Source organism: Astatotilapia calliptera, chromosome 7 (assembly GCF_964374335.1).
Source record: "Astatotilapia calliptera chromosome 7, fAstCal68.1, whole genome shotgun sequence".
NCBI classification, from domain to species: Eukaryota; Metazoa; Chordata; class Actinopteri; order Cichliformes; family Cichlidae; genus Astatotilapia; species Astatotilapia calliptera.
In genome coordinates this window covers 55,891,155-55,905,620 of record NC_137428.1, presented here as the reverse complement: position 1 = coordinate 55,905,620, position 14,466 = coordinate 55,891,155, and the positions used below count along the sequence as shown (strand labels likewise).

At 39.8% G+C, this 14,466-nt stretch overlaps 2 protein-coding genes across 5 annotated transcripts in view; one reads left to right on the top strand and one right to left on the bottom strand.

Annotated features, from left to right (window-relative positions):
• eps8l2 (EPS8 signaling adaptor L2) overlaps nucleotides 1-6,978 on the top strand; it is a 29,036-nt gene extending 22,058 nt beyond the window's left edge. For 3 of the 4 annotated variants that reach the window (XM_026175745.2, XM_080303912.1, XM_026175744.2), the window contains 4 exons: nucleotides 3,653-3,728; nucleotides 3,848-4,001; nucleotides 4,817-4,949; nucleotides 6,004-6,978. In XM_026175745.2, the coding sequence (XP_026031530.2) occupies nucleotides 3,653-3,728; nucleotides 3,848-4,001; nucleotides 4,817-4,949; nucleotides 6,004-6,081 (441 nt within the window). In that variant the 3' untranslated portion in view covers nucleotides 6,082-6,978. The remainder of the gene's footprint in view (nucleotides 1-3,652; nucleotides 3,729-3,847; nucleotides 4,002-4,816; nucleotides 4,950-6,003) is intronic. The other variant, XM_080303911.1, reaches the window with a different exon arrangement.
• A 60-nt stretch (nucleotides 6,979-7,038) lies between these two features.
• On the bottom strand, nucleotides 7,039-14,042 carry LOC113026694 (acyl-CoA Delta-4 desaturase-like). The gene is made up of 13 exons (XM_026175752.2): nucleotides 13,906-14,042; nucleotides 13,195-13,458; nucleotides 11,660-11,770; nucleotides 11,178-11,375; nucleotides 10,859-10,960; nucleotides 10,665-10,790; nucleotides 10,519-10,579; nucleotides 10,356-10,432; nucleotides 8,881-8,978; nucleotides 8,571-8,667; nucleotides 8,360-8,439; nucleotides 7,744-7,869; nucleotides 7,039-7,656 (listed from the first exon to the last, which is right to left on the bottom strand). The coding sequence occupies exons 2-13, from the start codon at nucleotides 13,402-13,404 to the stop codon at nucleotides 7,605-7,607; spliced, it is 1,338 nt and encodes a 445-aa protein (XP_026031537.2). The 5' UTR covers nucleotides 13,405-13,458; nucleotides 13,906-14,042; the 3' UTR covers nucleotides 7,039-7,604.
• Nucleotides 14,043-14,466: the final 424 nt, after the last annotated feature.

Here is a 14,466-nt window from a genome sequence, read left to right as displayed (position 1 = left end):
GGGAAGCAAGACCAAACGACACCTCCGTCTCCACCTTGTCTGAGCTCGCCACAATATTAAACATATCAGGTCCCCATAAGGAGAATCATGTGCTAACGGCTGTCTAAATGACTCGGGTAAAGTTTGTAGCATGCATGCTTGTTGTTTTTGTCTGCTTCCACTTGTCTTTGCACTAGGATGATGTCAGTGTAAACGTGCAGTCATATTCGTTGTGTTCCCACTAGTGCAGTCAGCGTTAATCTCGTTGAAATGACGTTAACGCCACAACAGGGCAAATCTCCGTTAACACATTAACGAGCTAACTGCGCTAACACACTAGTTCCCACCCATGTAATTGAGCATTGCCTGGCACATCCAACATACTGTTTTACTTTAGTCCATGACGCGCTTACCTTCAGGGTCATACGTCACATGAAAACCAAAATAATTCCAAACGCCAGATCTGAATGGGGGGGGGGGGGGGGGGGGGGGGTTTCAATTTGCCATGTTGCAAGGAGAGCTTAACTTCTGTCTCGCTAGCTTGCCCTGTGCTCAGTTAATCTGCATTCGACTACTCCGCCTAGGCTGCACTGTCGAGCGCAGATCCACTGAGCGCTCAACACAGACAGCATCGTCAGAAGGAAAGTTGATCAAATAAATTAAAAATTTTGTATTGTTCGATACATATGCGTACCAAACCGAAAGCACTGTATCGAACGGTTCAATATCGATACGAGTATCGTTGCACCCCTAACAGATAGATAGATAGATAGATAGATAGATAGATAGATTACTCTAAGATCTCTGTAGTGGCTCAGAGTGGGGAAAGAATCACAAATCATAATAATTAATGTGAGCGTCAGTATATTTTCTTAGTTTATGGGCTGTGATCAGCTGACGTGCTGCTCTTTGTGCATTTACACAACTGAATTTCGCAAGTTATGGTGGGTGATGTCCATCTGCGACACTAACATTATACTGTTTCTTTATACTAGACAGCATATAGTTGGTATAAAGTTGGAATTCAGCTAATTAATCTAAACATCATCATCTTAAATGGAAATTAGTCTACTTCATGTAAGCTGTAACTGACCATAAGCACCACAGCCACTGTGCACCAGCCCAGCGCAGTGCTTTACTATAAATTCCCCACAGTACTGTAAAGTAACCTCTTTATCCCATTTAAAAACTACAGAGTATTTTCATGCAAAGTTTTTCTTCCTTCTTCTTCCTCTCCTCTCCTGGCTTTCTTACATCTTTCTCCATCTCTGAATGAACTTATCTTGCCCTCTTTTCTCTCCCTGTGAAGTACAGCATCTGGACATTTAGCTAGCAACGCACTGTGCGACAAACTGCACACAAACAGTTTGTGTGTTTGCTGATGTTTGTTGAGCTGATAGAAACACTGAATTTGAAATTGCCTACCATTAAAAAAAAACATTACTTTCTTTATGCTCACTGCTATTCTGTAGCTAGCATGATGCTGAAGTACCAAGGCCACAACACCTACACTCACTCCAGCCCACTTTACAGGGAGTGCAGAATTATTAGGCAAATGAGTATTTTGTCCACATCATCATCTTCATGCATGTTGTCTTACTCCAAGCTGTATAGGCTCGAAAGCCTACTACCAATTAAGCATATTAGGTGATGTGCATCTCTGTAATGAGAAGGGGTGTGGTCTAATGACATCAACACCCTATATCAGGTGTGGATAATTATTAGGCAATGTCCTTTCCTTTGGCAAAATGGGTCAAAAGAAGGACTTGACAGGCTCAGAAAAGTAAAAAATAGTGAGATATCTTGCAGAGGGATGCAGCAGTCTCAAAATTGCAAAGCTTCTGAAGCGTGATCATCGAACAATCAAGCGTTTCATTCAAAATAGTCAACAGGGTCGCAAGAAGCGTGTGGAAAAACCAAGGCGCAAAATAACTGCCCATGAACTGAGAAAAGTCAAGCGTGCAGCTGCCAAGATGCCACTTGCCACCAGTTTGGCCATATTTCAGAGCTGCAACATCACTGGAGTGCCCAAAAGCACAATGTGTGCAATACTCAGAGACATGGCCAAGGTAAGAAAGGCTGAAAGACGACCACCACTGAACAAGACACACAAGCTGAAACGTCAAGACTGGGCCAAGAAATATCTCAAGACTGGTTTTTCTAAGATTTTATGGACTGATGAAATGAGAGTGAGTCTTGATGGGCCAGATGGATGGGCCCGTGGCTGGATTGGTAAAGGGCAGAGAGCTCCAGTCCGACTCAGACGCCAGCAAGGTGGAGGTGGAGTACTGGTTTGGGCTGGTATCATCAAAGATGAGCTTGTGGGGCCTTTTCGGGTTGAGGATGGAGTCAGGCTCAACTCCCAGTCCTACTGCCAGTTTCTGGAAGACACCTTCTTCAAGCAGTGGTACAGGAAGAAGTCTGCATCCTTCAAGAAAAACATGATTTTCATGCAGGACAATGCTCCATCACACGCGTCCAAGTACTCCACAGCGTGGCTGGCAAGAAAGGGTATAAAAGAAGAAAAACTAATGACATGGCCTCCTTGTTCACCTGATCTGAACCCCATTGAGAACCTGTGGTCCATCATCAAATGTGAGATTTACAAGGAGGGAAAACAGTACACCTCTCTGAACAGTGTCTGGGAGGCTGTGGTTGCTGCTGCACGCAATGTTGATGGTGAACAGATCAAAACACTGACAGAATCCATGGATGGCAGGCTTTTGAGTGTCCTTGCAAAGAAAGGTGGCTATATTGGTCACTGATTTGTTTTTGTTTTGTTTTTGAATGTCAGAAATGTATATTTGTGAATGTGGAGATGTTCTATTGGTTTCACTGGTAAAAATAAATAATTGAAATGGGTATATATTTGTTTTTTGTTAAGTTGCCTAATAATTATGCACAGTAATAGTCACCTGCACACACAGATATCCCCCTAAAATAGCTAAAACTAAAAACAAACTAAAAACTACTTCCAAAAACATTCAGCTTTGATATTAATGAGTTTTTTGGGTTCATTGAGAACATGGTTGTTGTTCAATAATAAAATTATTCCTCAAAAATACAACTTGCCTAATAATTCTGCACTCCCTGTAAACTCCCAGTATAAATGCCATAGATGATACATCTGAACCAAAATTCTAAGGAATTTTTCCAAGGAGTAGAAACTAAAGATATTTGTGTAAAAAAACATTTAAAGAATAAAAATAAAAAGTTGTAAGTATTTGTACTTTGTTACTTCCCACCTCTGAAAAAGCCCAGATGTATTGTCTAAAAGGTGTTGTGATGGATTCCAGGACGACAATAACTAATTATCCCTATAAGCTTATGAGAAAGGTCAAGGTTTCTTTATCACTAGCTGGATATGATTTTCTTTCACAGGATACTTCCGGGATTAAAGTCAAGTTATCATTTCATGATAGAGCTGTAATAAAGTGGTCTCGTAAATAAGAAAAGTTTACGCTGCATTCTTATAGGTACCTGCTGCTTGCTTAAAGAAATGCCCTCCAGCAAACACTTGTCTATGTGTGAGAACCTCCCACACGTACTTTGCTTTTGGCTACTTGGCAAGAATTAGTCAAGCAGAATGAGATAAAAGACAAACCAGTTTTTTGGAATAATGCTGGCTTTGATTGCTTTCTCATGACCTGTGTTTGTGTTTCTGTGTGTGCAGCAAGGTTACAGCCCGTCCTCCCCTGGGTCTCGAAGCCCTGGAAATAGCTTCAAGAAGGAAAGACCCAAGAGTGAAAGTAAGGGTTAAAAAGTAATCAGAAATTCCAGTTATGTTTTTTTCCCCCTGTTTGTTGTTTTTTTAAGAGGTAGCTGTTCTTGCTCTGACTTTTGTCTCCATCATATTTCCATGCTGCAGTGATAGAGGAGCTGCTGACTAAAATCAATAACAAGCAGCCCCCAAGGAAGTTGCACGTGGAACGACCGTCAGCCAGCGCTCAAGTCCTGCTCAAATCTAGCTCAAAGCCAGAGCAAGTGACTGCATGGCTCAATTCAAAAGGCTTCTCAAAATCGTAAGTTACCCACAACTCTCACTAATCCACCAAATCAAAATACCTCCCTACGCCTTAAAAGCAGGGATAAACAACTCACGGCTTGTGGGCCAAATCATTTGTTAAACTCCACATAGGGTGCATAACAAATTTTCTAATTCGCTAAGTAGATGTTTGGTGCAGTATGAGCCTTTTTTGCAAAGAATTTGCATCATCTCGCTCTGTGCATCCTTGTTCCAAGTAAACAGTAAATAAGTCAGTTGGTTTGAAAAGAAATAATTTGAAAGAAAGAGGATTTATTGTCTTTTTAATGTGTATTTCTTATATTTGATAAATATTAGGTCCTAGACAGCAACTTGAGTATCACTTGCTGAATTTCATGTCTTTACTGACCTCTAGTGGCTTAAAAGGTGTTAGCCTGGAGGTGTAGTCTGGTGCAAAAAAGCGATCTATTTAAGTTCAGACAGAGATGCCAGAAAGGAGTGATTAAAGGTTTTCTTTATTTTATGAACAGATGCAGAGTGGGGTGGCTGTGTCTGTTTGCCTTGTTACTCTGTAACCATATAAGCGTTACCACCTTGGCATATGTGGCTAGTTAGCATTTAGCACAAAGCTAAGCTGTGTCTAAGTATAGCAACATGTCTCAGTGAGCCTGTCACGTGACCCAGGTGCAGGAAATGACAATGTGAATAATATTATTGATGATACGTATCTTTTCCTGTCATGCTTTGTTATAATGGGATACATTTTTTTAAATGGTCCTTTAGCAGTGTGCTCTCTTTTGGAAGCAATGTTGTTTTAGTAAATACTGTCTTTTGTGTGACTGTTTTCTGCAGAACTGTTGACTGTCTGGGGATCCTGACTGGGGCTCAGCTGTTTTCCCTGAACAAAGAAGAACTGAAGGCTGTTTGTGGAGATGAAGGCAGTCGCGTCTTCTCACTGGTCACCGTGCAGAAAGAACAGCTAGAGGTCAGTCCCCTCAGCAGCACACTGCTTACACAGCTGTTTCATTTGATAGATGTGCTTTCATTGCTGAACATCTGACAGCCTTTAGATGCTGTATGAAAAATGCCCACTTTTTAACTTTCAGTAATTTTCCAAGATTGTTAAGTCAAGTAGATGCATGTAAAATCTGTTGTCAGCTTTCAGATTCATAGTGATTCACGCTCTATACTTAATGTACATACAGCCATAAAAAGTGGATGTACTCACTGAGATGGAGACCGTACTAAGTAGAAAGAATTTGTCAGTTTAACATGTTCTTCATAATCACAGCTACACAAAAGTGTAATCAAAAAAGTTACAAAAAATGACAAAGTAGATTAATAACCTCAAATTACGAATGTAAATATATATTGCAATGCAGTGTGGTATATTCCTGAACCACCAACTGGATCTTTCACTGAGTTTATTCACAGCAATGAGATGCTGCAGAAAAATGTAAATTAAAAATGGAACGCGGTGTTTTACAAATAAGTTAAAGCCTATTTTAAACTGTTTAGTCTGAATAATTTGAAATTTGTAGGTTTTATCGTTTGCTGAAAATATTGTAATTTAAACAATAGGAAAATTTGAGGACTCTCTGTAGGAGAATGAAGAATTGAACCTCAGACAGCGCTGCATTGAAATGAACACAGTCGACAGCAAAAAGCAAAGATGAAAACGAGCACAAAAAGACTTCAAAGCAAACACCTCAGTGATTCTACTTTAGAAACATGAGCAGGTAGAAACTGAAGCTGCAGATTGACTGATCATCTGCTTGTTTATTGTTGAAGTTCAGCATCTAGCTGCTGGGCTGGGGTTGGCATTCACTCAGGTAATGTCACCCTGGGTTCTTGGCTAGCTTAGCGTTAGCATGGTGTCTGTGCAGGTGCCTCATTTAAAATGGACACAGGAACTTTGGAACTGTATTTAGAAGAAAACAAATCCTAAAGCTACTGCTTTGTAAATATATGCAAGTCTGTATATCTGACATCTTCAGCATCAAACGATATTTAAAGAGACACCAATGCTTCCTTTACAGCAGAGCGGTGGAACCTCAGAGCTGCAGGAGATCTTGACACGGCGGCAGGAGAGGATCGACTCCGGCAGCAAAGACTGAGCCTGTTGACCTAAACAATTCATCTAGTCATCTAGCTCCTTCACAGCTTTCTAAGTGCACCAGCTTCTTCAATCAATCTACAGTTAATTCTGATCTGCCTTGGCAAATACTGAAATATTGTGTATGTCTTTAATTGTATATTTATTTTGTATCATCCAATGTGTATGTTTTGAAGCGTTTTTTTCTTAATTGTGTTGCATTTTTTCTCTTTGTCTCCTTAAATTTTCTCAACAAAGATTTCTGCTAAACAAAAGAAAAAAGGAGCTTATGAATTTACGTACACTTCGGTGTGCGTGTGAGCACGTGTATGCATGACTTGCATGTAATGTACATATTTGTATGAGCAGTGCAGTTAATGTTCATGCTCACCATCAACAATGAGGCTGTTTACTAAAATACCTTTAAAAAAGTAGATTTTAGCGATTGTGTTTTAAAATCTGTGCCAGAATGCTTGACATGCTTTCTGATATATGGCCAACTGTTTTCATGTAACTGTTTACAGGAGTTAAAAAAGAAAAAAAAAGATAGACATGCTCTGTGTTACTTCTAGCAGGTATCATTTTCTCAGCCTGGTTGGTTAATGCTCATCAACACTAAGTATTAAAACAAATATTCTTGCTAATCAGGTTTCAGACATTCTGGCAAACTTAGCAAGCAACAATTCTGCATGAAGATTTTGTCTGTAAAAGTGAGACGCTGCCATTAACGTGTTCTTAGCAGCAAGGCGTTTTGCAGTGTAAGCTGCACAAGCACCAGAATAACAAGCAGTATGTGCAGTAGATATGTAAATCCTGGTAATGAATAAGTGGAGATTTAGAGAAACGTTCAAGCGGGTGTATATAGTTTTTAAAAAGACAATGATTCAAAAATGAATAAATAAACTCGGTCTTAATTGTATGTCTTTTGTCAGTATGGTTCTTGTGTTTGTCATTGGATCAATTTTACCAGAGGACCAGAAACAGTCAGCACAGTTTATTTATTGTAAACTGAAACAGAATAACAAGAGCTGCATTTTAAAGTGGTTACAATTTTAATTTTGACAGAAAATAATGAAATTAATATTGTACAAATAGTGGTTTGTGAGAAACCAGAACATCAGTGACATAGTAGCTCATCTGGCTCACATGAAAAATGTGACTTTGGCCCCAGAGCACCGTGTGTGTAATGACCAATTAGGACATCATTGATTATATTCTGAATGAAACTGTAGGAGGAGATGCAATTCTTCTCAATTTTGAATGGACGGATGGCCAACAGATGGCTTTACCTCACCACACCTTTGAGCAATAAAATGATCATGTTTTATCTGCCAAATTGACTAAACTGACAAAGAATGGCTACTGTTGATCAAGACACTCAAAGGCAACTTACGAGAACCCCAGACTTAACAATAGCATTAATAAGAAAGGTCATTCCCCCACTAGTGGCTTGATTTTAATAATCAGACAGATACAATTAGTTGGGTTTTTTTGATGCAAAAATGAAAAACACTCCTTTTACATCAGTGAAGGAAATGCAGTCTGTTATTTATGGAGGTAAGCGTCGAGCCAGAGGTCTCCTGAGGTTTTCAGTGACCTGATGAAAAGAAAAAAAATAGGAAAAACAAGTAAGTGTCTGTGTGTGTTTTCAACCTCGTCAATGCTCCATTATGATAATACTTACGTGACAATATCAGCAAGGCCTCGCCACAAAGTTTTCTCCTGGTAAGGAATCCCATGTTTCTCACAGAGTGCGCGGACCTGTGGCGCCACCAGGTGGTAGTTGTGGCGCGGCATGGTAGGGAACAAGCTTGAGAGAGAAAAGAAACAGGAAGCTTCTGTCAGATATGATAGCGTCTGAGAATTTGTGTTTTAAAGTCTCTCTATGTTGCCAAACAATTTCATATTAATGACAGCTGTTAAATTATGAAGGCACTGGAACGATGCATGCAGACTGGGCTCCTACAAAAAGTTCTGTCAGAAAAACTGTGTTTACAGAATGTGACTCCATGTCTGTGTGTGTGTGCTCCCCCCCACAGAGCTGCCATTAGAGGCAGTTTCACAAGTGGTTAAATGGGGAGGCCTGACTTTAGCATGTGATGACACCACTCTTTCACCATTTTTTTCTATATTTACAACAAGCGTGATGCTTGATTCTAGTTCCTGATTCAGAGAGGTTTTATGGACATTTGCTGCTTGTGTCTGCAAAATGGTTGTTTCTATTTTAATCCTAGTACTCGACTTTGTGAAAGCACACTGAACATACATTTGTCTGCATTTGCTGCACTCATTTCACTTACTGGTGCTCGATTTGAAAGTTGAGGTGCCCACTGAACCAGTCGTTGAAGAAGGACTGCTCAATATTACAGGTGGATTGTAACTGAAGACGAGAAAAAAGCCTAAATAAGATCAATATTTGTGATACAGGGACATTTATGAGGATTGGGCGATGGAAGAATCAAAGTGTCCAAAACCTTTGCACAACCTTGCTGGTAAAATAGGTACAGGTACCTGAATAGTCAGCCAGTCCTTGTGCTTTTCATGATCAATGTCCATCGGTATGTGATTCATCTGAGTCACCCACACAAACCAGTGACTCTCCAAAAACCTGCAAAATGAATAACAACATGATAACTTTCATTGTAGAAGGGATAACGGAAAGAATAGAAAAAAATCTTCCTAATAAGGTATACTACAACTGATAGGACCAGGTGACTCTTTCACCCAGAATCTAATCTAAGACAGTGTAACAACTAAAGTATGCCTTATTAGGAAGAGCAATCACATAATGCTTTGGTTAATTCTCTTTCTAAATATTTACCTGACAAAAAAAAAGAGCGCCACTGAGCCAAACACGCCGTATAGAGGTGCATAATAGTAGAAGTAGCGGAGGTAGTATGTCATGGCCCAAGCCAAATCCTTCACAAGACAAGAACATTCATATGATTTATATAATGTCTTACTTAACAAGAGTCATAATTCATCACTATCGTATTTGTACAATTGGGTCCATAATTTATTGGACATTTTTTGTAGTTTTGCCTCTGATCAGAACACAGTGCAGCCCTTCATCTGTCATAAGAGGTTTAACAAAAATGTTGCATTGACTGTTTGGGAATTACAGCCATTTCATACGCAGTCCTTTATTTTCAGAGGCTCAAAATTAAACTAACAAACTACTTCAATTTTATTTAATATAAGCAATATTTTTAGTACGTGTATGAAAATCCTGTGCAGCCAATGACAATTGGAAGATTAGCATAGATGCTCTGCTATCCCTTTACTGTAGACACCTTCAGCTGCTGTCTGCATCACTTTCTGCCTCCACTTTTGTCTTCAGTAAATGAAAAGCTGCTCTGTTGGCCTGAGATCAGGTGACTGACTTGAGGAATTTCACATTCTTTGCCTTGAGAAACTCCTGTTTCACTAAGCACCAGTGGGGATACTGGCAGACATACAGGTTCATGCATAACACTGCCTTCACCATATTTGACAGACAATTGGGTTTCTCTCCTTCTCCATACTTTTCTCTTCACATTATTCTGGTACAAGTTCTTCTTGTTTTCATCTGTCCAAAGATTTTTACAGACCTTTGCAGGTTTTTTCACATAATTTCTGGCATAGTCTGGTCTTCCAGTTCTTAAGCATAATCTGCTGTATGTATCTTGTTTTAAACCCTCTGTATTTTCATTCACAAAGGTGTGTCTCGATCACAGACCTTGACAATGATACTTTAACTTCCTCGAGCGTGTTCTTGACTTGGTTAGATGTTTTACGGCTGTTTTTCGTAACCATGGAAATAGTTCTGCCATCGTGCACTTCAGTTGTCTTCTGTGATCTTTCAGGTCTTTTGGTGTTACTGAGCCGGCTGTCCACTCATTCTTTCTAAGAATATGTCTCAAATCATTGATTTGGGCACTCCTAAAGTTTTTGCTGTCTCTCTGATAGGTGTAAATGATGGCCGGCCTCCTTCCCTTGCAGTGACATCAGTTTGGGCTTAATATTTAAAAAACAATGAAAAGCTACTAAATGCTAGTTCAATATTTGAAATGAACTTTGCTTTTCGTTCTTTTATCTGGTTAATTTGTCACAGAATAATCAGATGGTAGTTTAAGCCTCTGAAAATGAGGAGAAACTGTGTGTTTGCTACCACCTGTGCTATTCTGATTTTACTGTAATGTTTTTCTTTAGCACTCTAAGCTCACGTTTCCTTTGCTAGGCTAAATACAGCCTGATACATCAAATGGAAAATAATTATACAAACTGCACTACACCACTCAGAGGCTGAGAGCTTACCAGCCAGTATCGCCGGGTTATCATGGTGTGCATTATATTAAAGTTGTAGAAAACTGGAATGAGCAGCGGAGGTCCCACTGAAAGAGAAAAAAAAAGACAAGGCTTTTTAAAACAAAGCTGTCATAGTTTTTTATTCTTGTTAAATGACTCTGAAGAAACATACAGAGAAAGAAGTACTGGTGTTGGTGATTGTAGGGCATGTGCTTGATCTTCTTTATCCCGTACTGTAACACAGAGGTAAACAGAGGGTGATGAGAAGTTGGATCATATGACTGAAGAAATTAGAAACATTAGTGCTGTGCTACTTGCCTCCACTGGTATAGTCTGTCCAAGTACAAAGGTGTCCAGCGTGTTGATATCGGGGTCCTTGGTGAAGATGTTGGGTTTAGCGTGATGCTGGAAATGTCTGTGATTCCACCAGTTGGCCGAAGCTCCCTGAGAAAATCGATCTTTTAATACCTGTGTTTAATTTATATGAAAAGAATATAACTGAGAGAGGTTACCTTTAAATGACCAATGACAAACTTGTGGACAGCGTGGTTCCAGGTGGACTTTTTGAAGACCGACAGGTGACCAAAGTCATGCTGCAGCCATCCAGCCTGCGCCTAAAGAAGTAGCAAGCATTATGTGATGTTTTTGGCTGGTTTATTCTGAGATTCTACTACAATAGAACTAATCCTCTTACTGACGAAGGTTGAGGATTAGTTATCTCATTATCTCAAACTTTGTGTTTAATGTAAGCATCCACCTTTGTAAAAGTGTATATGTCAGAAAATAAGGAAATACATATTAGGATCCATTTAAAGTTTATGTCTGAATTACCTGAGCGGTTGCTAAAATCACCGAGCACAGTAAGGTGGGTATCCAGCCCGTCCCACACATTGAAACAAGCATCCATCCGAGGGCTTCTAGCAGCACGATGTGACCGAGGTGGAGGAAGAAAAACAAAGGCTGACCTTGAAGCAGACCCTGCTTCTCTACCTGAGCTCGCAAGGTTTTGAAATCCTGCACGATGGCTGCCTGGGTTCAGAGAAGAAGAAACAAACAGTTCTGTAAAGCTGAGAGGATGTTATGTACTAATGTGACACTTGTGAAATCAAGAAAAATGTTTGCATTTTAGCCGTTTTAGGTTTTGATTCAGAGAAACGAGGCATTAAACCCGGCAATGAAACCTGAGCATCAGGAATCTCAGCTGTTCCCAGCACTGTAAAATGCATGAATAGGAATTCAGATCTGTGAAAAGGCTGGCCTACTTCTGTTCCGCATCTAAACAAGGTCCTTTATTCAGGGAATCAAAGGCTCACATTTTTGTCTTGGTCCTGACTTGGCTCTGTTGCTGCCAACTCTCCAAGCAGCAGCGGCTTCAGAAACTTTTGCACGAACTTGGAATCAGGATGAAAAGCAGTGAATGCCTCCTGAAAGAGAGAAAATTGGAAATGTAAGCTAGTAGAAATTATTTAGTGGTTGAAAATAGTTTTGATCCTTCTGAGGGGTCACAAAATCAAAAAGAAACCTCTGGTAAACATACTTATGTATTTGCAACCATGTTGCGTAAAAACAAGTTTACTACCACCGGTATTATTTTTATTTTTCATGAATCATTATTCATAAAACCTCAAAGGGGAACTCTCGTTCTGTTAGAGCTCCAAAGAATGAATAGACATGTAAGGAGTGGCAAAAGGTCCAGGTGTAGACTGTAGACTGGTGTGTAAACTACTTTTCATGCAGGACATATTTAAAGTAAATATCAAGTGAATCAAATTAATTCCAAGCATGTTTTTCTTAACAACAGCATTCACAAATATATGCAGAAAGAAAGAGACACAGTGGGAGAAAGACTTGCTGGCTTTGTGTTGTAGAAGGTCTAAATATTCTTACAGCCATGATCAGTATCCATAAAAAATTAATTAGTAGGTAGTAGATAGAAAAAGATCAATTGATAAAATTAAATGCCAATTAACAAAACAGTAAGACCACTAAGAACAACCGAAAGATAGAGAAAATGTGTGTCTTAAGATTAAGATAAAACTGTTAACACAGAGTTGATCTCTGATAGGAGGTCTCCTCCAGAGGTGTGGAGATGCATGATCTCCCTTACTCACCCCAGAACAGTTAAAAGTGTTTTTTCTGAGGATCTAAGAGATTATTACATGAATGAAAGCTCTGACAGAAATGTTGGAATGACTATTTAATACCCAGGAATGTGTCCATTTCAAGTATATTAGTAACTATACTTGCCAGTACGATTAAGCAGAGTAAAAAGTAGACTTAAAGAGTTTAAATAGTGTCCAGTGCCATCTGCTCTGTGGAGCCATCCATGGATCCAATTCCAGTGTTTGTACAGCATGTGTTTTTTATGTTTAATATATTTGCTTATATCGGTAAACAGGATTTATGAAAGGGTTATATAATATGAAAAGCAATGACCTCTTTTGAAAGTATCTTTTAGACATTTTTAATGTCAGTGCCACTTTTTACCTTGATAAATAAAGGATATATAAAATTCCCAAAAAAGTTTCTTTGTACCTGACAGCAATGTTTGTTTCTGGCTCAAAATGAATCGATCATAGGCCAACAAGTCATTTACAGTCGTGTAAGTACCGGAATTTTTTTAACCGTTTAACAGTTAAAAAAACAAAACAAAAAAACCGTGGTCCACCTCCAACACGTTCTCACTCCCAGAATTGTAGTTAATCACAATATTTAGGTGGTATTCATAAACACCACAACTTTCATATTATTAAAAATAAAATAAAAACAAGCAAACATAAATGCACAAGCCCGTGCATTCTGAATTTATTTTCAAGGAAAGTACATAAAACATATAAACGTAATATACCGTGGCATCCTCTCCAGCATAGTGGCCGATGACGCGAAACCCTCCTGGATGCCTTTTGGCCCACTGAGTGATGTTGTAAACCTTTCGATCGATGACCAGCCATTGATCATTCCTGCTGTTGTGGCTCTGCACTTCCTCCCAGGTGTAAACGCCTTTAGCTTTCCCACTGTCCGGCTCTCCCGGCACCGTCTGCTGGCTTCCACGTCCCATCCTCACCGCTGCCTCTGGTCTGAATGCACCTGAGCTCTAAAGTGCCAGTCCGACCTGGGTGTAAAAAAGGGGCCCTTTTAACCGTTTACGCAAGGAGCAGCACACGTAGGGAAGATGTAGTTTGATGCTAGTGTTTTCTTGAGTTTAATACACCGAATGTAGCGCAAGGAAAACAAAGAAGAGTGCAACATCCTCATTAATAATTCATGAGATCCCACAGCCTCCAACTGAAGCTGCTGGTGAAGCAAAAGCTCCAAGATTTTGTGTCGACATTAAACATCAACCTAGCCGCCAGATGCATCGATACTCAGCACATAAGTTTGTTTTATACGTGAATGCACAGGCTGGAAAAAGTCCAGTCGAGGTTAACGTGTAAAAACCCAACACAAAAGTGACTAAAGCGCCACCAAAACGGATTAATCGTCCCACAACTGAACAATTAAACAACAAGGGTGGGTGTCCGTGCAGGCAATAACACGAAGAGGATGAATGTTAACTTACAGCATCCGGCTTTCAACTACTCTCCTCGGGTTTCAGTCACAATAGAGCGGTTAAAAAGGTTCAGTTCCGCTTTATGTAGCGATCATCAAGTACAAACTCCAAGCAGATCATTCGAGGGTGTCTGGGCCAATCGGCGCTCAGTATATCCCCCCCCCCCCCCCCCTCGCTGGCCAGGGTGGCCTCAATAAGCTCCCTGCACATTTTCTAATTCAGAAAGGGCAACCGGTTTAATGGCTCTAACTTTGTTTGATGTGGTATAAGCCATTTGTTTCTCCCTTCTTCTTCTTCTTCTTCTTTTTAAAAAAATACAGTGCAACCAACGAATTTGCAAATACAATAAGTGAAGCCTCTTAGTGATGCCTGATGTTACTCCTTGTCCAAGTTAATGGTCGATGAGTCAGTGGGTTTGAAAATAAGTCATTGGGAAGGAAGGAAGAGGGGTCCCTGGTCTTATAATGTGCACTCACTTTGCATGACTATCATTTGCTCATTGTCTTTCAGAGAAAGCAATTTCAGTATCATTCCCTGAATTTGATGTCTATGCTGACCTCCAGTGGCTTA